Source organism: Oratosquilla oratoria, chromosome 29 (assembly GCF_046742065.1).
Source record: "Oratosquilla oratoria isolate Oo_2021 chromosome 29, ASM4674206v1, whole genome shotgun sequence".
Lineage (NCBI taxonomy): Eukaryota > Metazoa > Arthropoda > Malacostraca > Stomatopoda > Squillidae > Oratosquilla > Oratosquilla oratoria.
Window position 1 is genome coordinate 46,821,351 of NC_134805.1, and position 22,416 is coordinate 46,843,766.

Consider the following 22,416-nt stretch of genomic DNA (forward strand, 5'->3'; position numbering starts at 1 on the left):
GGAGAATGTCTGTTTAGGAAGGATGGGAGAGGACAGAAGACAGGGGTGAATGGAGGATGGTTGTATATGGATGATGATGTGATGCATGAGGGGGAGTGGGTGGTGAATGGGGGGGTGAGGGAGTATGTGTGAGAAAAATTTGACACAGCCCGAAGGGAAATCGCCCCATCTTCTCCTTTTATGCATGGGGGGACAGAGAGGGGGGTCGCTGATTTAATGAAGCAGCCTTGTTGTGGATGTGCTTTGTCTTGCGACACTGCTTCTGACCCAGGGTAGTGGACAAGATGCAGGGATGACCCATCATCCAGGAGGTGCCAAGATAAGAGGAAAGGAAGAGGGTGGAGGATAGTGGAGTGTGGTAGGGATGGAATGGATGGGAATGGTTTTTATGCCTTTGTATTTTTGGCTACCTCCCTGATGAGGGGGGGGGGAAAGCCTTTGGTATATGTATGTATGAAAAACTCTTGGTGTGTAAAAAGATTTGCTCATGATTGACCATCAGTCACCTAGTACAACAAGTTTCTCTGGAAACCCACAACCCCACAGTTGCTGGCAACTGTCCTTTTACACCATATAGAGTTCTATAGAAAAAAAATTTGGGACTGCTTTGTAGATTTTGTTAGTGTGAACTGATTCAGTCTTGCTAGCTTATATGAGGAGGAGAGCTGCTTCAAAATTATATACAAATTATGTAGCTATGGATGTTTTTCATAGATAGTATGTAATTTACCATCAAAAGAAAGTATCACATAGTACATGCATTGTACCATGGTAATTTACCTTTTGATATGCTCCCATTGTACCATGGTAATTTACCTTTTGATATGTGCCTATTGTTTTTTGTCCTCACATTCCTCCACTTGCTGTGGATGCACTGTGTCTTGCTACATTGCTTCAGACCCAGGGCAGTGGGCAGGATACAGGGATGACCCGTCATCCATTAGGAGCTAAGATGAGAGGAAGGAAAGGATGGTGGAGGGAGTGGAATGGGTGGGAGTAGGTACATGCCTTTGACATGGCTACCTACCTTGTAAGTTGAAAAGAAAAATGGTAAAGGATAGACATTCCTCTGTTAGAATTCTCCAAATCATTTGTTGGAACTTCAAGAATGTATGGAAAATTCCTCTGTTTTCCCCTCCAAAATTGAGTGTTTTCACAATTGGCTACTTCCCTTATAAGGGAGAAGCCTTTTGTATACAGATAGTTTTCACAATGATCAATATGACTTCTTTAGTCATCATAGTTGTGACACTTGGTAAGCACTCAGTTACTGAAATATTGTGTTTGAAAATAGAATTGGTATTCATGTATGTTCTTACATTTACACCTTTGGTATACCATATACCAAAGGCTTTCCCCCCTTACAAGGGAAGTAGCAAAAAAAACAAGAAAAAAAACAAGAAAAAAAAACATTCCATTCCCACATACTCCACTCCCATTCACACCCCTCCCACCCTCTTATCTTGGCTCCGCCTGGATGATGGGTCATCCCTGCATCTCGCCCACTGCCTTTGGTCAGAAGCAGTATTGCAAGACACAGCACATCCACAACAAGGCTGCTTCATTAAATCAATCCCCCTCTCCATCCCCCACCCATTTCCTTTCATTCATCACAGCATCATCTATACACAACCATTCTCCATTCACCCCTATCTTCTGTCTTCTCCCTTCCCCAACAGATATTTCCCTCTTTCCCAATATCCTCACCCATTCCACATCCACAGTATAGTTATTTACTCTAAAGTATTTCACTGGTGTGAACTTGATGTTTCACTACCCTTTTTTATAATTTGATTAACTACTTTATGTAAATAGGATCTTTGACCCCTTAAATGCAAAATAGTAATAAGTTTATTGCTTATTTTTACAGGTTGTACTTATGACCCTAGCATCATATTCGGAATGGGTGTCTGTCCAGCACATATTTTCAAATAATGGCAAACTACTACAATCACTGTGTTTCCTCCTGAGAGATAATGCTGTCAAGAAAGAAGCTGCTGAGTGTCTTCTTCAGGTGAGTCAGATCTAGGTGATAGTATCTCATACACTCAAGAACTACTCATCGAGTTATTAAGTGGATGTAATCATTAAATTAAACAACAGTTATTGATTTTGTAAATGTTTATTATGATTGCTATTTATTTGAGTTTCAGCATGCATTCAGATTTGATTATGCTATTTTGAATTTTATATTGTGATATATACCAAAGATTCTAGAATGAGGTATGCTGAAAAAACAAAAACAAAAAGATGACCTGGGCTGGTGAGGTAGGATTACATGTTACTTAGTTATATGTCTAATTGGTATTCACTTTTGCTCAACAGATTGTGAGTCGGAAAGGCAAACCTGAGGAAAGACGTCCCCTTCTCATAATGTTTGTGGAAGAGGCAATGACAGCTATTTTCTCTGCTGCTGACAAAGCAGTTGTGGGTGAACTGAGTGAACACAATTACACCTTTTTGAAGATTCTTACTCAGGTAATTTACTAATGACTGCATGCAAAATATATGACGAAGTACAGATATACTTTCTTGTACAATTGTGATCTGTTGTTTACATGCACTGGGAATTTCTTGATCCAAAATTGTTATATATGAGGGGGTGCTGAAAAGTTCCTGGCTTTGGGTAAAAGAAAATACAGGAAAATCAGTTAATTATGATTTTATTCAACATATTCCCCTCTCAGAGTCACACACTTATTACAACAGTCCTTCAGTTTTTCTAAGCCCTGAAAAAAGAACTCTGAAGGTTGGGCCTCCAACCAGGCCTCTGTAGCAACGATCACTACTGAATCGGAGTGAAATTTTGTTCCCTTGAGATGTTTCTTCAGTTGTGGAAAGAGGTGATAGTCGGAGGGGGCCAGGTCTGGGGAGTAAGGTGGGTGGTCTACCAATTCGAAGCCAAAGTCGCGTATTTTCCGTAGAGTTTCATGTGCTGTGTGTGCTGGTGCATTGTCCTGCAAAAAGAAGACACCATAGCTCAGCTTTCCTCGGCATTTCTGCCTCAAAGCTTTACGCAATTCGTCCAACATAGGCATGTAGTATTCTGTGTTGATGGTGCGACCCTTTAGCAGGTATTTTATGAGGAGTACTCCATCTTTGTCCTAGAATACTGAAGCCAGTACCTTTCCAACTGTTTTCTGGGTCCGAAACTTCTTGGGATGCAGTGAACTGCTGTGTTGCCACTCCAAAGATTGCTGCTTGGTGATGGGATCATAGTGATGAGCCATGTTTCATCCATGGTGACTAAACGAGCTATAAAATTGGCCACCCCCACTGCAAGCCAGTCCAAAATTGCCTTTGATGTTGTCACTCTGATGTGCTTCTGATCTGCGTTCAGGCATTTCGTCACCCATTTTGCGGAAAGCTTTCTCATGTCCAGAATGTTGTGGATGATGTGGCCAACTCTTTCACGGGAAATCCCTAGAGTCTCAGCTATGACTTTAGCTGAAATCTGGCCGTCCTCGAGAATCATGATGTGCATAGCTTCGGCTTTCTCCCCTGTGGTTGTAGAAGTTGGCTGTCCTGACCGGGGTTCATCTGTGACCTTGAAATGACCAGTCTGAAACCTTGACACTCACATTTTCACCGTAGAGTATGATGGGCAGTCATCCTTCAAGACATCATTCATCTCGCCATGGATTTCCGCTGCCCCTTTGCCTTGCAAGAAGAGGAACTTTGTGACTGCCCATGCTTCAAGTTTACCAAAATCCACTGTAGGCGCTGCCATCATGTGTTGAACCTGCAAAAAGGAAAAAGATATATTAAGAACATAAGAAATAAAGGAGACTGCAAAAGACCATAAGGCCTACACTAGGCAGCTCCGTATCCATTACCACCTGTCATCCCCATCCATAAAGTTGTCTAATCGTTTTTTAAAACAACTGATAGTTTCAGCGCTTACTACATGGTTACTAAGTTTATTCCATTCATCGACCACCCTATTAGTAAACCAATTCTTGTCTATTTCCTTCTTAAATCTAAATTTGTCCAGTTTATACCCATTACTGCGAGTCCTGCCCTGTTTTATTATGATGACCTTGTTTGCATCACCCTTGTTATAGCCTTTGATCCACTTGAACACTTCTATTAGATCACCCCGCACTCTGCGTCTTTCCAGAGAGTGTAAGTTTAGGTGCCTAAGCCTCTCTTCGTAAGGCAAATTTCCGAGTCCTTGTATCATTTTGGTCATTCTTCTCTGTACTGATTCTAGTGAATTTATGTCCATTCTGTAGGACGGAGACCAAAACTGTACCGCATAGTCAAGGATGGGTCTAACTATCGCTAGATAGAGTTTAATAACTACCTCTGCACTTCTATTCGTTACCGTCCTAGCAATGAAGCCTAATGCTCTGTTAGCTTTATTTCTGGCACTAATGCACTGCTTCCTGGTTTTAAGGTCCGGACTCACCAGAACTCCCAAGTCCCTCTCACACTCAGATTTTTCTAAAAACGTGTTATCTAAGTTGTATCTATTTTCGGGGTTGTGTAGCCCTACGTTTAACACGCTACACTTAGAGATATTGAAGTTCATTTGCCATTTCACCGACCATGTTAACAGTTTATTAAGATCATCCTGCAGAATCTGGGCGTCGTCTCCTGACCTAATTAGACGTCCTATTTTAGTGTCGTCTGCAAACTTACTAACATCACTATTTAACCCATCGTCTAAGTCGTTTATATACATAATGAACAACAAGGGACCCAAAACCGAGCCCTGGGGGACCCCGCTAGTAACATTGCCCCACCTAGATTTTATTCCATTTATGGTGACCCGCTGTTTTCTGTTACTAATCCAAGCTCTAATCCATTCTAACACTTTTCCTCCTATGCCATGGGCTTTGATTTTATTTAGTAGTCTCTGGTGTGGCACTTTGTCGAACGCTTTGCTAAAGTCAAGGTAAATAACATCGTAATTTTCATTGTTGTCTGACGCCTTATATACTTTAGTGTAAAAGGATAGAAGATTAGTCACACATGACTTACCCTTGGAGAAACCATGCTGTGAATCACGAATTAAATTATGCCCTTCAATGTGTTCTCTGAGTCTACTATTATTGATTCAAGCATTTTTCCTATAACCGATGTCAAACTGATTGGCCTGTAGTTGCATATAGACGATCTATCTCCCTTCTTAAAAACAGGAACAACGTTTGCCTGCCTCCAAGCAGTTGGAACAGAACCAGTGTCTACCTATTTATTGAATATTTCGGTTAACTGGTTGGAGATTTCAAATTTACACTCTTTAAGCATTCTTGGAAACATTTTGTCTGGACCTGGAGATTTTGTAGCTTTAAGTCTGTCAATATGCTTGACTACTTCTTTACTAATGCTGATATTAGTTAGACTACTTTCTTCATCATGTATACCATCATGCTTTTTTTGCCTATCTTCTCCTAAATTGTATTACCTCCTCTGTAAAAGTAACAGCTCTACCCTTTCACGATACCCTTAAAGCTAGGAACTTTTCAGCACCCCCTCGTAATTTGTCTCAATCGATTGTAAAGCACCTGGATTGAATTGATATGTTGAATGTCTGATAAAGGGAGTAGTTATAATGGAATGACTGGTGAGATTGTTTGATGTAATCATACATACATACATATACCAAAGACTTTTTAACCCTTACAAGGGAGATAGCCAAAAAACAAAGGCATAGAAACCACTCCCACACATTCCATCCCCTACATACTCCACTCCCCTGTACCCTCTTCCCTCCCTCTCATCTTGGCACCTACTGGATGACGGGTCATCCCTGCATCTTGTCCTCTGTCCTGGGTCAGAAACAGTGCCACAAGACACAGCACATCCACAGCAAGGCCACTTCATTAAATCAGCGACCCCCCTCTTTGTCCCCTCATGCAGAAAAGCAGAAGACTGGAAGAAATCCTTTTGGGCTGTGTCAATTTATTTCTCCTTCACCCCCATCCCCCACCCACTCCCCCTCATGCATTACAGCATCATCCATACACAATCATTCTCCATTCACCCCTATCTTCTGTCCTCTCCCTTCCTTCCTCAACAGACATTCCCCTCTTATCCAAAGCCCCTTTTATCCCATCCATCCATCTCATCCTAGGTCGACCCTTCATGTTCACTCCTTCCACCTCTGCCTTCCACACCTCTTTTACTAGTCTTTCTTCATTCATTCTTTCCATGTATCCAAACCATCCCAATGCTCTTTCATCAACCCTATCCCCCAACTCACTTTCCACCCCTGTTCTCCTCACCTCCTCATTTCTCACTCTATCCAGCCTAGTAAGCCCTATCATACTTCTCAGACACATTCAAACTCCTCCTCTCTTCCTCCCTTATGTTCCATGCTTCTGCCCCATACAGTGGTGTTGGCACAATCACTCCTTTATACAATCTTTCTCATCACACTTTTTAATCCACCAAGGCATTTATTCACTTTTCTCAATTTACATTCTACCTCCACCCTCACTTCCTCCCTTTCCTGCCACATTCTCACCCAAATATCTTAAAACTATCCACTTCCTCCAGTCTCTCTCCCTTAATACTCACTTCCAATCTGCTGCCACTCTATCCCCATGTACATCTCATCACCTTACTTTTACCCACATTTATCTTCAGCTTCCTTCTTTCACACACCTTCCCAAACTCCCACTAACTTCATGAATCCCTCCTCTGATCCTGCCACAAGTGTAGTCTCATCAGCAAACAACAGCTGGCTTATCTCCCACTTTTCTCCATTATCTTTAATCATCTCCAATCCCTGACCCACTACCCTTGCATTTACCTCTCGCAAATCCCTGACGAAGTCCCACCTTTACCTCAAACCACTCACTTTCTCCATTTCTAATTCTAACACAAGCTCTATTACTCTCATAAAAACTCTTGACTGCTCTTCACAGCTTTCCTCCTATCCCATATATCTGCAGTACCTTACTGTCTACCCTGTCATAAGCCTTTTCCAGATCTATAAAAGCCCAAAATACATCCCTACCTTTTCCAATAGCTTTCTCACATATTTGTTTTACCACAAAAATCTAATCTATGCAACCCCTACCTGTCCTAAACCCTCACTGCTTCTCACCAATTACTCCCTCAGTTCCTCTCCTAATCCTCTCAATCAAGACCCTCCCACAAACCTTTCCAACTACAATTAACAAGCTGATCCCTCTGAAACTACTACACTCACACTTGTCCCCTTTTCCCTTGTAAAGTGGAACTATACAGGCACTCCTCCAGTCCTCCGGCACTCTACTCTGTCTTAAACAAACATTAAATAACCTCACCAGCCAGTCCACCATCACTGTACCTCCCTTTTTCAGACATTCTGCATGGCATCCATCCAGACCAGGTGCCTTACCTGCTCTCATCATCTTAACAATTGCCTTTACTTCATCTTTCCTTATTTCTCCTCCTTTTTCTTCACTCATCATGGTCATTTTCTTTGTGCTTCTCTGCAACTACCTTCCCCTCCCGATCCTCCTTCACATTTAGCAACTCCCTAAAATAATCTGCCTACCTTCCTCTCACTGCCTTCTCTTCCAGTATCATCTCTCCATCTGCACCTTTTACCTTTTCTTCTCTACTTGATTCACCACCTTTTCCTCCCATCCTCCTTGTTCCACACACTATCTTTGCACACCTTATGACTCCCTCCTTGAACCATCCCCATTCCTCCTCCACTCCTAGCTCTACTCTATCCTTCACTCCCTCCCACTCCTCTCTCAGCTTCTTCTTATACTCCTCCTTTTCTTACTCATTTAAGCAGTTCACTCTAAGTACCTCCCTACCTTCTGCCATTTTCCTCTTTCTCCACCTATCCTCCACTCTCAACTTACCTTCCACCAAAAAATTATCTTATATTCCCCCACTCTCTCCCTTTAGAACATTTACATCCTTAACTCTTCCTACTATACTCCTGGTTATCACTATATAGTCCATTAATGATCTCTCTACCACCCTTTCATCCACCACCCTCTCCCATATGTACTTATGCTTGACTTTCTTCCGAAATACTATATTTGCTATCATCAACTCTCTAGACACATGTCCACCATCAATTCTCCACTACAATTTTTTCCTGGAACTCCACACTTCCCAGTCACTCTGTCTATTGGCTCATTTCCTACCCTAGCATTAAGATCTCCCAATACAACTACATTGACATTTCCCCCTAATCCCTCTATGCATCCAAAAATCCTCCCTTTCTTCTACACTCTTCTCACTACCAAGCCCATGTGCACTTTTGAAAACCCACATCTCCCTTCCCAGCTTCACCTTCATCCACATTAACCTTAAAGAAACCTCCTTCCACTCCACTACACGCTTACCTATCTCTTCACTTACTAGTATAGCCACCCCTTCTCTCCCTTGTCCTCTCTTCACTACTGAGAACCTCCCAACTACACTCCCAAACTCACACTCACCCCTCCCTTTCAACTTAGTTTCACTTAATGCCAACACATCCATCTTCTCAAAGACTTGACACCGGATAAGCATATTAATAAAATAGTCAGAGAAACCTACAATTTATTGAGGTCAATAAAAGTGGCATTTGCCTATTTGGATGAGGAAATGATAAAAAAAAAAAATTAACTACACTAATAAGACCAAAACTCGAATATGCAGCAACACTATGGACACCCAGTACCAAAAAGAATATAAAAAAATTAGAAAGAATACAAAGAGCAACAACAAAACTGGCACCAATTCTTTCCAAAATGACATATGAACAAAGACTGTCCAAATTAGAATGAACAATTCTGGAACAAAGAAGGGAAAGAGGAGGCCTACTAACTATCTATAGAATTATGAAGGGAATCGAAATCTTAGATAAGAGTGATATATTGAAATGGGACAATGGAAAAACAAGAGCACATGAAAAGAAACTAAAAAAAGATAATTACAGAAGAGATCTGAAAAAAAGTAGCTTCCCACACAGAGTGATAGACACTTGGAACAAATTTGACATAGAAACAGTGTGTGCAAACACTATTCAAGATTTTAAGAAAAAACTTGGTGCTGAGAGATACAAAGACGGGTCACCACGAGCATAGCTCCCTTACCGTATAATACAACTAGGTAAATACAAATGTACTGCCTATCTCTTCCCTTTTACTCTCATCTGTACCACATCCACATCCACATACATTAAAAGACCCAGACCTTAGGATACTGGTTGGAAAAGTCCTAGACCCTCTTATGCCTTTACTTTTTTTAGGAATGTCCCCTGTGGGGCTACAGGTAGCAGGATTCCTGGTCCTATCCCTGTCCAGTTTTTGTTGTTGTCTTGTATGACTCAAGTGGGAAGACTTGGTGGCAGCATTCTTTTCCCCCACCACAGGATTAGGTGAAAAAAGGAAATTAATATTCAGAGAAATGGTACAGGACAGTAACAAGGGAAAGAAATATACTAGTGGAGGAACGTAGATACAAGGAAAAAGGAGATGAATATGAATGTAGTGGTTTTAGTGTGTATCTTGACTTGGCTGACCCCTTTGTAAAGGAGAAAAAGCCCTTGAGTATGTATGTGAGTAGATAAAAAGATTAACATGAAACAAATAGATATATATATATTTTTTTCTCTTTCTCACCATGGCAACAGGTGCTTACTTCTCTTGGATCCCAATTGGCAGCTCTGTGGGGGAAGGAACCGGAAGTACGAGAGCCACCCAATTTCTGCGTGTACCTGAATGCAATGCTGGCCTTCACCAACCATCCATCTCTTCAAATATACAACTACACCAACTCCTTGTGGTCTGCCTTCCTCAGACATGAGAAAATCTCAAAGTGTGAGGTCTTCCTCGAGATTCTCCCCAGATGGTTAGATATTGTAGTTGTGAAGGTGAGATGTATGTGGTCTATAATGGCAATGTGAGGTTGTAATTTTCCTTTAGCTGTAGACGATACAAAACTAAGGTCTGTCATTAAACCTTCCAGTATTTGGGGGTACTAGGCTGGATAGAGTGAGAAACAAGAAGATGAGGAGGAGAGTGGGGGTGGAAAGGGACTTGGGAGATAGAGTTAATGAAAGTATTGGGATGGTTTGGACACAGAAAAAGAAAGATCAATAAAAGAGGTGTGGAAGGCAGAGGTGGAGGAAGTGAACATGAGGGGGCAACCAAGGGTGAGATGAATGGATGGATGGGATAAAAGGGGCATTGGGAAAGAGGGGAATGTCTGTTGAGGAAGGAAGGGAGAAGACAGAAGATAAGGGTGAGTGGAGAATGGTTGTGTATGGATGATGCTGTGATCCATGGAAGGGAGAGGGTGGGGGATGGGGAGGGGGGTGAATGATATCTTGACGCAGCCCAAAGAGATTTCCCTCTGTCTTCTCTTTTTCTGCATGAGGGGATAGAGAGTGGGGGTTGCCAGTTGAATGAAGTGGCCTTGCTATGGATGTGCTGTGTCTTGCTACATTGCTTCTGACCCAGGGCAGTGGGCAAGATGTAGGGATGAATCATCATCCAGGAGGAGCCAAGAAAAGAGGGAGGGAGGGATGGTGAATGGGAGTGGAATATGTGGGGATGAAATGGATGGGAGTGGATTTATGCCTTTGACTTTGGCTACCTCCCTTGTAAGGGGGAAAAAACCATTGGTATATGTATGTATTTGGGGTACCTGCCCCTTTTCCTCCCCAATATTTCAAATCTTATTAACCTGTAAATGTTGCATGGCTTGACTATGTGCTACTAGGGTGGGTTACATGAAGACTTGAGTGAAAGCAAATTCAAATGTGAAAGCAAATTCATGTACACCAGATGACCCTTCTCTTCTTCCTCTTCCTTTGCCTCCTTTTCCACCTCATCTTGCTCCTTCTTCATCACCTCCTCCACTTCTTCCTCCTCTCCCTCACTCTTCCCCAACCCTTCACCTCCCCCTTTCTCTACCTCTCCTTCTCTGTCTCCATCTCCTACTCCATCTTTCCATATTGGGTATTGACTATATGATTTATGCAGTCAGTATCAATAATTTGGGATTACAGTGACATCCACACATACCAAAACATCAACAGTCTTTTATAATTAGAAATTAATATTCACAAGAATGCTCACAAGACCACCACACATATGCCCATCATCAGTTGTTATGTTACTGTTGATAGGGTTGAGATTAATATCTGCTCATGGTTTTGCATCTCTTTCTTATCTATGTAAAACAAGATTCTGTGAAAATGATACATTTGGGAGTTGCCATTTTCCTGGAAGCCATGGGTCTGCAAGAGAGACCAGGGATAATGGATTGATTGGTAGATTTGGTATCATAACTAGTATGTGTGATGAGTATTACTTAACATTCTCTGGACTGATATTGATTATGACACTTTTCCAAAATCTTTTGCAGATAAAGAAGCATGGTTATCCTTCAAAAAATGACTCATTGAGCTGCAAGTATTCCCGTCTGGACTTTGAGAGTGATGAGGATTATTCACTGTTTTTCTACAAAGCACGATCAGAAACACTGGAGAGTCTAAAAGTGGCAACATTAATAAAACCAGACCTTCTTTACTCCTGTGTGGAGCAGTGGCTACATCAACAAGCCAAGCAGCCTATAGAAATGGGACCAAGTGCAGAGAAAGGGCTGTGCAACCTTTTCTCTCCCTCATATTTGGAGTGGGATGCTCTATCAATGGTCAGTCCTGATGTCTCGTTCTTCAGCACAATGGTGTACATTTTTAGCTTTGTTTTATTTATATTTTATTGTTAATGTTTAGAAAGCCAAAGGAGAAGATGGAAAGTAAGGTTAAGGACAGGACCTAGTACATACATACATACATATACCAAAGTCTCTTTCCCCTACAAGGGATGTAGCCAAAAAACAAAGGCATAAAGTTCACTCCCACCCATTCCATCCTCACATATTCCACTCCCACCCAATCCCCTCCCTCTCTCTTATCTTGGCTCCTCCAAGATGACGGGTCATCCCTGCATCTCACCCACTGCCCTAGTCAGAAGCAGTGTTGCAAGACACAGCACATCCACAGCAAGGCCACTTCATTAAATCACCAACCCCCCTCCCCATCCCTTCATGCAGAAAAAAAGAAGACAGAGAATTCCCTTCAGGCTGTATCAAAATATCATTCACACATACTCCCTCCCCCCTCCCCCACCCACTCCCTTTCATGCATTACAGCAACATCAATATACCCTTCTCCACCCACCTCTTATCTTCTGTGTTCACCCTTCCTTCCTCAACAGACATCCCCCTCTTTCCCAATGCTCATTTTATCCCATCTATCCATCTCCCTGTATCTAGATTTCTTATTTCTGATTTTTAGTTATTTTTTTAATGGATGGGAGTAGAATTATGCCTTTTAACTTTGGCTACCTTCCTGGTAAGGAGGAAATAGCCCTTGGTTTATGTGTGTATTAAAATTTTCTTGTATTTTTGTCCCCTTACATAGGCAGATGGTCATGTTACAAAAAATAAATAAATAAATAAATATTATATATATATGTATAATGTATTTAATACACATGTTCATGGTAGTCTGTACAAGCTCACAATGTGTACATAATCAATTTCTCATTTTTACAGGTGTTAGAGTGTGTGATGTGCCGCATTGAGAAAGCTGTGGGATATAAGTTAGTTCCTGATAATGGAACCCAGCTTCTGCACCTGTGCCTGAACTATGAGACCAGTGATCCTCTTATATTATCAGCTCTCCTTTCTTGCATATCTGGACTTTTTGTCTTCATCAGTTATGTGCCTGACTTGTTGCCTAATGTGCTTAACAAGATTTTCTCGGCCCTTACGTTCACCCTGCCTGGCCAAACCAAAGACTCTCGCAGTCGGTCAGTGAAGAATGTGAGGCGACATGGGTGTTCGCTTATGGTCAAAATTGCCCGCCTGTATCCAGCAATACTCCTACAGGCATTTAGCATGATAGACAAAGCCGTCGATGACCTTTGCGTTGATCCTACACAGTTATCGCAAATGGAGAAAGTGACATTGAGAGAAGCATTGATGGTGATTAATAATCATAATTTTAACTATGATAAACAAAGTACTTTTATAGGAAAAGTAATGCAGCCTGTCTCCCAAATATGGTTAGACATGAGACAGTCATTCCAGTCTCCTGCTGACTTCATGACATTTGTGGGTCTTGATAAAGCCCCAGTGGAACCAAGTGAAAATGATGTGAGTGGTCAAAACCGTGCTCAAATTATATTTTGTGTTAATCTACTTATGGCTGTGATTAAGAGATCTGAATATCCCAGTGATACAGACCTTGCAGAGAAGGGGGGATTTGTTCTAATTCGTAATGAGGACTCGTCCCTCGTATTTCGAAATCCAGCAATGCCGCACATTGCACCATTGTTGCACCAACTTTTCCTATTACTACGAGTGTTCAACGCACTTTGGCAGCCCACTTTAATGGCTGCTGTATCGCAAGAGTACTCAAAGGCCCACAGTATTACAGAAGCAGAGAAGAACAACATTCTAGGACTTACGTCACCATCTGGTCAAGACCCTTGTGTTGACATTCCAAAGGTATGATGAAAAATGTCCACTGATGTCTTTCTATTTTAGACATATTTATCTTAGTTTCTTCTTGGAGACATGATTAACCTCTTCAATATAAGTCAAACACTCACAGGCAGCATCAGCTGCGTGATGTACGATGATTTGATGATGCATCACAATACTCGCATTATAAGATATAAAGTTACAGCTGTATTACTCATTATCTTTCACTCTGTATATTAATAACCACATGAAATATGATCAATCCAGATCACAGAATATGGGGGTTACTTGGCTACAACTGTAAAATATATATAATCAAGATGCCGACACCGTCATCCTAATATACTCACTCGTGCCTAATGATGCCTATGTAGGCATCATCATATGGAAGGGGTTAAACTATGTCAAGGGAATCTTCCCACCATTCTCTATCTCTTTGTCTGTATCTCTCTTTCTTTCTCTCTTTCTCTCTCTTCCTCTCTCTTTCTCTCTCTTCCTCTCTCTTTCTCTTCCTCTCTCTTTCTCTTCCTCTCTCTTTCTCTTCCTCTCTTTCTCTTCCTCTCTCTTTCTCTTCCTCTCTCTTTCTCTTCCTCTCTCTTTCTCTTCCTCTCTCTTTCTCTTCCTCTCTCTTCCTCTTCCTCTCTGTCTCCCTCTCTCTCCCTCTTCGTCTCCCTCTCCCTCCTTCTCTCTCTCCCTCTCCCTCTCCCTCTCCCATTCTCTCTCCCATTCTCCCTCCCTCTCTCACCCACTCTCTCTCCCTCTCCCTCTCTCTCTCCCACTCTCTCTCCCTCTCTCTCTCTCTCTCTCTCTCTCTCTCTCTCTCTCTCTCTCTCTCTCTCTCTCTCTCTCTCTCTCTCTCTCTCTCCCTCTCTCTCTCTCTCTCTCTCTCTCTCTCTCTCTCTCTCTCTCTCTCTCTCTCTCTCTCTCTCTCTCTCTCTCTCTCTCTCTCCACACATCATATATATATATATATATACATACATATACTAAAGGCTTTTTCCCCCTTACATGGGAGGTATCCAAATATATATGTATATACACTGTTATACTCTCTCACTTAGCAGTATTGTAATTGCTCATTTAATATCTAATTATTTGATTTGATATTGGATACCCAGGTCCAAGCAAAAGAGTGATTAAGAAAATAAAACTACAATTTTATTTGGATACATAACATTGATATTTATCTTTACACTAATTCCCAGGAAAAATTCACATATAAATAGTTGCTAAAACCTGAAACCACTAAGGCATAGGACTGACTCCTAGTGACTAGTTAAATAGTCCTTACGTAAATCTTACTAACATTAAATATATTCAAAGACCATCTCTATAACTTATGGGTCTCACATCTTAACCTAAAGCAACAATTACAACCAGGTAGAAATTGATAAGATATTGTGAGCTGGCAGTCACTAACTTGGGCCTGTCAGAATGGTAGGCCATTTCCTTTCTTAATTATTAAGTTTGCTGTAGTTTTAATTCAAACTCCTTTGATGTTCCACACAGAACAACCCAAGAAAGAGGGGAAAAGAAAGGAAATAAGTAACATGCTAAATGATTTTGGGAACCATGCCAGCTTTTCCCTAGTCTTGCTGGACCCTTTGTAATCCTATCATCAGAACCTGTTGTGAACTGGAAGAGGTTGTAATCTTTCACCAGGCTGAGAGTCTCTAGCCATGGGCCTAACCAAAACAAACATAAAAAACACTTGGGCATTGAGTGTTGACATACACAGGGAACACATGGGCAGAAATGGAGAGTGAGAAAAATTGAAGAGAAAAAAAAAAGTAAAACATGACAACACCTCTATATGAATATCAATAACACTTTTGTCTGTCTTCATCTTGTTTTCTCTTTCTCTCTTCCTCATTTCTCTCATTCTCTCTTTCCCATTCTATCTTTCCCTTTTTCTCTTTTTTTTTCTTTTTTCTTTCTCTTTTTTCTTTCTCTTTTTTCTTTATCTTCTTTCTCTGTTGTCTCTTTCTTTATCTCCTCTCTCTTTCTCTGTTTTCTCTCTTTCCCTGTTCTCTCTTTCTCTGTTTTTTCTTTCTCTGTTCTCTCTCTTTCCTCTCTGTTCTTTCTCACTCGCCCTTTCTCTCTCACTCTTTCTCTCTCTCTCACTCTCTCTCACTCTCTCTCTCACTCTCTCTCTCACTCTCTCTCTCTCACTCTCTCTCTCTCACTCTCTCTCTCTCTCTCTCTCTCTCTCTCTCTCTCTCTCTCTCTCTCTCTCTCTCTCTCTCTCTCTCTTTCTCTTTCTCTTTCTCTCTTATGTACTCACTGTCATAACATCCTCTTGCTGTGTAACAACATATATGTATGTATATCTTTTTTGAACAAGAAAACTGCCCATTGTGATGGTGCATGATAGTGGGGACAAGGGATGGTGATCTCTGGAAGCCTCTAGTCACAACCCATGTGGGTGGTGCAGGACTAGTGGCCACTAGGTACTGGAATTGGGGCAGCAGTACAGGTTAGCAGCAGCCTACATGTCTGAACTGCATTTGTAGGACTGACTCTACACCCTGTATGGGGAAAGGGCTAGAAAAGGTGCCCCAGACATCCTGAGGTTCAGTGGCCAATTTACATGAGGATGGTAGACTTGCCATTCACAAAAGAATGTGGAAGTCAGAGTCAGTGTGTAGGAATGAATGTAGGGAGATTGTGAGTTGATGACAGGATGATCTAACCTAAAGGGATGTTCTTCTTGTCTGCTCCATAAGTTAATGAGGGGCTGAGAAGGGGGAGTGCCATATGATGAAGTGGTGGAGGTAAACCAGCTTTGGCTGTTAAGTCCTGCTGTGGAAGTACCTTGTTTTGCTGTATTGCCCTTGACCTGAACAGTGAGTGTGGTTGGGGACAGGGATGAATCTTCATCCACAATGAACATAAAAACATAGGAATGGAGGAGATTTCAAGAGACCATAAGGCCTATGCTAGACAGTTCGTCCAATACCACCTATCATCCCCATCCATAAATTTATCTAATCTCTTAAAATAACCTATGATTTCAGTGCTTTATACATAGTTGCTAAGTCTGTTCCATTCATTAACCACTCTATTGGTAAACCAGTTCCTGTCTACTTCCTTCTTAGACCTAAATTTAACCAATTTAAACCCATTAATGCATTACTGAGTCATACCCTGCTCTCTCAGTGTGATGACCTTGTCGTCATCACCCCTTGACCCAATACTAAGGCGGTAAAAGTGTTAGATAGGTTCAGTGTGTTCGAAGTGGGTGTGTGCTTTGATGCAGCCATCACTCCTTATAAGGGGGAAAAGGCCATTGGTATGTTTATGTATGTATAATATTGGGATTTCTTTCAGTATGATAAGAATAAGGATCAATAATATTTGTATGGATCAATTTGATAGTTTTCATTATTATTAAGACAATTGCCATATTCACAATCAGAAGTATTAAATTTCTTCATGTCTCAGTGTTCAATGTCTTAAATTTTATTTGCATTGTACATAATCATGCATTTTGTTTTAATATAATAGGTGCAGCAGCCCTTGGACAGAATGCAACACTTTTTGACCATGGTCCATGATAATTGCTACCATATTCTGGGTAATGCTGGTCCTTCCCTTGGGCTAGAATTCTACCAATACCAACATTTGAGTGAGTGCTTGATTCACTCTGCATTTAGCAACCTACACCTCATTCCTGACTACCGCCTTCGTCCAATTTTCCGCACCTTCCTCAAACCCTTCATCCAGAACTGCCCCTCCAAGTGCCAGGAAGCTGTCTTGCTACCACTTCTGCGACACCTGTTTCCGTACAGTAAGTTTGGTCGAGATTTATTTCTGTTTAACACTTTACACTGTTATTGATGTTATATACATTTGTTTTAGTTGACACCAATAGATTTTATTCAGCTGAGGCCCCCAGCAGAATTAAAGGGTTGATAATTGTCAACCCTATATTTATTATTTTTTTTTTTAATATGGTGAGTATATATATGAAGAGTGTAATAAGGAATAGACCTTTGGGAATGGATGCTAAGAGGAGACTATATGAAGGAGTGATTGTGCCAACAGCACTGTATGGGGCAGAAACATGGAACATAAGAGAGGAAGAGAGAAGGAGTTTGAATGTGTTTGAGATGAGGTGTCTGAGAAGTATGATGGGGGTTACTAGGCTAGATAGAGTGAGAAATGAGGAGATGAGGAGAACAGGGGTGGAAAGGGAGTTGGGAGATAGGGTTGATGAAAGAGTATTAGGATGGGTTGGACACATGGAAAGAATGAGTGAAGAAAGACTAGTAAAAGAGGTATGGAAGGCAGATGTGGAGGGAGTGAACATGAGGGGACGTCCTAGGATGAGGTGGATGGATGGGGTGAAGGGGGCTTTGTGGAAGAGGGGAATGTCTGTTGAGGAAGGACGGGAGAGGACAGAAGACGGGTGAATGGAGAATGGTTGTATACGGATGATGTGATGCATGAGGTGGAATGGGAGGGGGGATGAGGTAGTATGTACGAGCAAAATTTGACACAGCCTGAAGGGATTTCTCCCCGTCTTCTCCTTTTATGCATGGGGGGATGGAGAGGGGGGTCGCCGATTTAATGAAGCGTCCTTGCTGTGGATGTGCTGTGTCTTGCGACACTGCTTCTGACCCAGGGCAGTGGACAAGGTGCAAGGATGACCCGTCATCCAGGAGGTGCTAAGAGGGAGGGTGGAGGGGGTGTGGAGTGTATTTAGGGATGGAATAGGTGGGAATGATTTTATGCCTTTTCCTTTTTGGCTACCTCCCTTGTAAGGGGGAAAAAGCCTTGGTATATGTATGTATGTATGTTTATGGTGAAAAGAATTTTCTGGCCTTATGCAAAACTAAATCCATGAATGTACAAAATTCACCACAGTTGGTAATTAAAGGTTAATTGAAGCAGACTTCATAAAATAGTATTCATTCAACCCGGTATAGACACAGGGATGAAATTGAACAAAGTAGCTTACTATATTTTATTTATTTATTTATTTTATTTTATTAATTATTTTGTAAGCTGGAATTTTTTTTTTTAAATGTGCCAAATTTCTTATAGACATTCATGAAGGGTACCATGCAGCTGTTGCATAGAACTTTATGGTATTAGCCAGAGTAAAATACTCTTTTGTACTGGTTATGATTAGTTGTAAGGTGCAAATGTGTGTGTGTGTGTATATATATATATATATATATTTTCTCTCTTCTAAGTGTCAGAACGATTGAACCAGCGATGGCTCCATATGATTCAGCTAATGGAAAGTGGAACATATGAAGATGAAAATTCAGATACACAGGAGGTTGTTGAGGACCTTCTCCTTCGTATGCTGACACGGGAGTACATCGATGTGAGTTCTCATTCATTGCTTATTTTCCTATATTTGGTCCAGTAGTATTGTCTTTCTTTTTTTGTATAATTTTTTCACAGTTCATGATTTTTCTTAGGATGGGTTGGACACATGGAAAGATTGAGTGAAGAAAGACTAGTAAAAGAGGTATGGAAGGCAGATGTGGAGGGAGTGAACATGAGGGGACATCCTAGATTGAGGTGGATGGATGGGGTGAAGGGGGCTTTGTGGAAGAGGGGAATGTCTGTTGAGGAAGGACGGGAGATGACAGAAGACAGGGGTGAATGGAGAATGGTTGTATATGGATGATGTGATGTATGAGGTGGAATGGGCAGGGGGATGGGGGGTGAGGTAGTATGTGTGAGCAAAATTTGATGCATCCTGAAGGGATTTCTCCCCATCGTCCCCTTTTCTGCATGAGGTGACGGAGAGAGTGGGGGGGCTGCCGATTTAATGAAGCGGCCTTGCTGTGGATGTGCTGTGTCTTGTGTCACTGCTTCTGACCCAGGGCAGTGGACAAGGTGCAAGGATGACCCGTCATCCAGGAGGTGCTAAGATAAGAGGGAGGGTGGAGGGGTGTGGAGTGTATTTAGGGATGGAATGGGTGGGAATATTTTTATGCCTTTTCCTTTTTGGCTACCTCCCTTGCAAGGGGGAAAAAGCCTTGGTATATGTATGTATGTATGATTTTTCTTTTGTTTTATTATAACTGGGTGTAGGGTGGGTGTATGCTTTAACTTGCATACCCCTTGTAATGGGGAAAAGGTCTTGGTATATGAGTTATAGCTACATTTTCTTCTTCTGAGAGAAAATATATTATGCTGGTTTTTAATCTTGTTCGTAGGAAAAAACATTGAGTAAAAATATTTTTCTTTTACAATTTTATTCTTTTTTCAACATTGATTCATTTCTTCCTAGATTGATCTTTGGGAGGGCCTGAGGGTTGTTGCCAGCAGTTGTAAGGCTGTGGGCATCCAATCATTGAAACTTGAGGCAGTTGTCATTATTAATGCATTCTCTTTATTGTTGAAACTTGAGGCAGTTGTCATTATTAGTACATTCTCTTTGTTAATGTATTCATCCATGTAGTTATTTATTTTGCCCAAGATGCACCAGCCACAAAGAAGACACTGAACACCTCATCTTACAGTATCTCACATTAACACAACAACATAATACTTCCTCCCAGTGGCTGTAGCCTTACCTGAGAGCCATGGGTCTCTGCAAGAGACCTGGGGTAATGAAATTATTTATTTATTTTTAGCATGAATAGTTTATCATCAGTATGAATCTTAACATACAAAAGAGCATATTTAGATTTGCTTAGCACTGAAGACAAATTCATGAACAGAAAGGAAAAATAAAATAAATAATTCTTTTCTTATTTTTCAGGTGTTGAAGGTAGTTTTGATTGGTGGACCACGTGGTAACAATGAAGTATCAGAGGGAATGGAAGGAGTAGAGGGCATGGAAGGGGAGACCATGACCCAACCACAGCAGGCACAAACCTTAAGTGAGCTGGGCCATCTCGTACTGCGGTCAGATGATATTTGCCAAGCCATCACCACAGTGCTGCTGAAGTAAGCAATTGCTTTTATCATTACGTAATCTTATATAAAGAAGTAGTTGCATTTATCAGAGTATTTTCATAAAGGAAAGAATTTGAAATATAGACAGGCAGTAAGTCTTCTAATAAACATATTTTGTAGAAGGTGATGCTGTTTTCGGCATTAATAATTTCCTTGCAGATACTTTCTAAAGATCGTCTGTAGAATTTGTGCATAGGTAGTCATAATCTCTGATCCAGATTTTGGCTCAACTGAGCCTTCTTCAGAGAGTGTGTCTAGTATCAACTAAGAGTGGTATTTGACCGCATGAAATTTTTAGACTGGGGGAGATCATATGATAGTTTGAAGATGTCCATAAATTATCTCCTTAGGCTTATGGCCTACCCTGTGTTCTCATATTGGGTAGTGCTAATAAATCAAGTGCCTGTATATTCAAGTTAGGTTTTTTGTCCCTGATGTAAAGGTTCTCAATTATCTTTAATTTTCTTGGGTCCATGCAAGTTTCCAAGATTTTCGTGTTCTGTTCCAATTCTTCTTGTGTAATGTGGTATCCGTGTGATGCCATAGCATGGTTCTTTGGGGCTCTTGTGTATCTGTGTCCAACCAGTCTGGATTCCAACTTCATAGTTGTCATATCTATGTACAAGGATGGAAGGGCTACACAGTTCCCTTTTTTACATTTATATTCATATATGACATGAAACTTTTTCAGCTCATTCCTCTCTTGGCGGGTATTGTTTTGGAGAAGCAGATTGGAGGTTTTCTTGCTTTTGTAATAAATGATTAGTTTGAAGTGTTGTCATCCACAGGCTTTATGTTTCTTTTGATGATGTCTTTGATGGCCTTCTCATCTTGTTTGTAAGCAGAAGAAAAGTGTGACTTTTAAAAAAGTCTGTGCTCTGTAAAAAAGTCTTATTTCTTGGTTTAGAGTAAGGTTGGAATTGGTGTACCATTTGTTCAAAATATTTTCAGTAATCTTATTGATTTCTTTGTTGCTGAAGCTGTTGTTTAGTAATACCTGGGAAGTATGTTCAAGTTCTTGGTGGACTTTTGACCAGGTATCACAGGGAATTGTGAAGCCCCTCCATCCTCGTACATAGGCACGATGACTATGAAGCTGGAATCCAGACTGGTTGGACACAAGTACACAGGAGCCCCAAAGAACCATGCTATGGCCTCAGATGGATACCACATTACACGAGAAGAATTGGAACAGAACACGAAAATCTTGGAAACTTGCATGGACCCGAGAAAATTAAAGATAATCGAGGCCCTTTACATCAAGGACAAAAACCCTAACTTGAATATACAGGCACTTGATTTATTAGCACTACCCAGTATGAGAACACAGGGTAGGCCAGAAGCCTGAGGAGATAATTTATGGACATCTTCAAACTATCATGTGATCTCCCCCAATCTAAAAATTTCATGTGGTCAAATACCACTCTTAGTTGATACATACATACATACATATACCAAGGCTTTTTCCCCCTTACAAGGGAGGTAGCCAAAAAGGGAACGGCATAAAAACACTCCCACCCATTTCATCCCTACATACACTCCACACCCCTCCCACCCTCCCTCTCATCTGAGCACCTCCTGGATGACGGGTCATTCCTGCACCCTGCCCACCGCCCTGGGTCAGAAGCAGTGTCGCAAGACACAGCACATCCACAGCAAGGCCGCTTCATTTAATCGGCGACCCCCCCTCTCCGTCCCCCCTTGCATATAAGGAGAGGACGGGGAGAAATCCCTTCGGGCTGCGTCAAAATTTACTCACACATACTACCCCACCCCCCACCCCCCTGCCCATTCCTCCTCATGCAATCACAACATCATCCATATACAACCATTCTCCACTCACCTCTGTCTTCCGTCCTCTCCCTTCCTTCCTCAACAGACATTCCCCTCTTCCCCAAAGCCCCCTTCACCCCATCCATCCACCTCATCCTAGGACGTCCCCTCATGTTCACTCCCTCCACATCTGCCTTCCATACCTCTTTTACTAGTCTTTCTTCACTCAACCTTTCCATGTGTCCAAACCATCCTAATATTCTTTCATCAACC

At 41.4% G+C, this 22,416-nt stretch overlaps 1 protein-coding gene across 4 annotated transcripts in view; it reads left to right on the plus strand.

The window, feature by feature from the left end:
* The window catches only part of Ranbp21 (exportin-5-like protein Ranbp21), a 43,042-nt gene that overhangs the window by 16,416 nt on the left and 4,210 nt on the right, over positions 1–22,416 (plus strand). For all 4 annotated transcript variants that reach the window (XM_076212174.1, XM_076212176.1, XM_076212177.1 and 1 more), the window contains 8 exons: positions 1,871–2,014; positions 2,326–2,478; positions 9,578–9,817; positions 11,317–11,604; positions 12,511–13,467; positions 16,951–17,233; positions 18,645–18,781; positions 20,174–20,361. In XM_076212174.1, the coding sequence (XP_076068289.1) occupies positions 1,871–2,014; positions 2,326–2,478; positions 9,578–9,817; positions 11,317–11,604; positions 12,511–13,467; positions 16,951–17,233; positions 18,645–18,781; positions 20,174–20,361 (2,390 nt within the window). The remainder of the gene's footprint in view (positions 1–1,870; positions 2,015–2,325; positions 2,479–9,577; positions 9,818–11,316; positions 11,605–12,510; positions 13,468–16,950; positions 17,234–18,644; positions 18,782–20,173; positions 20,362–22,416) is intronic.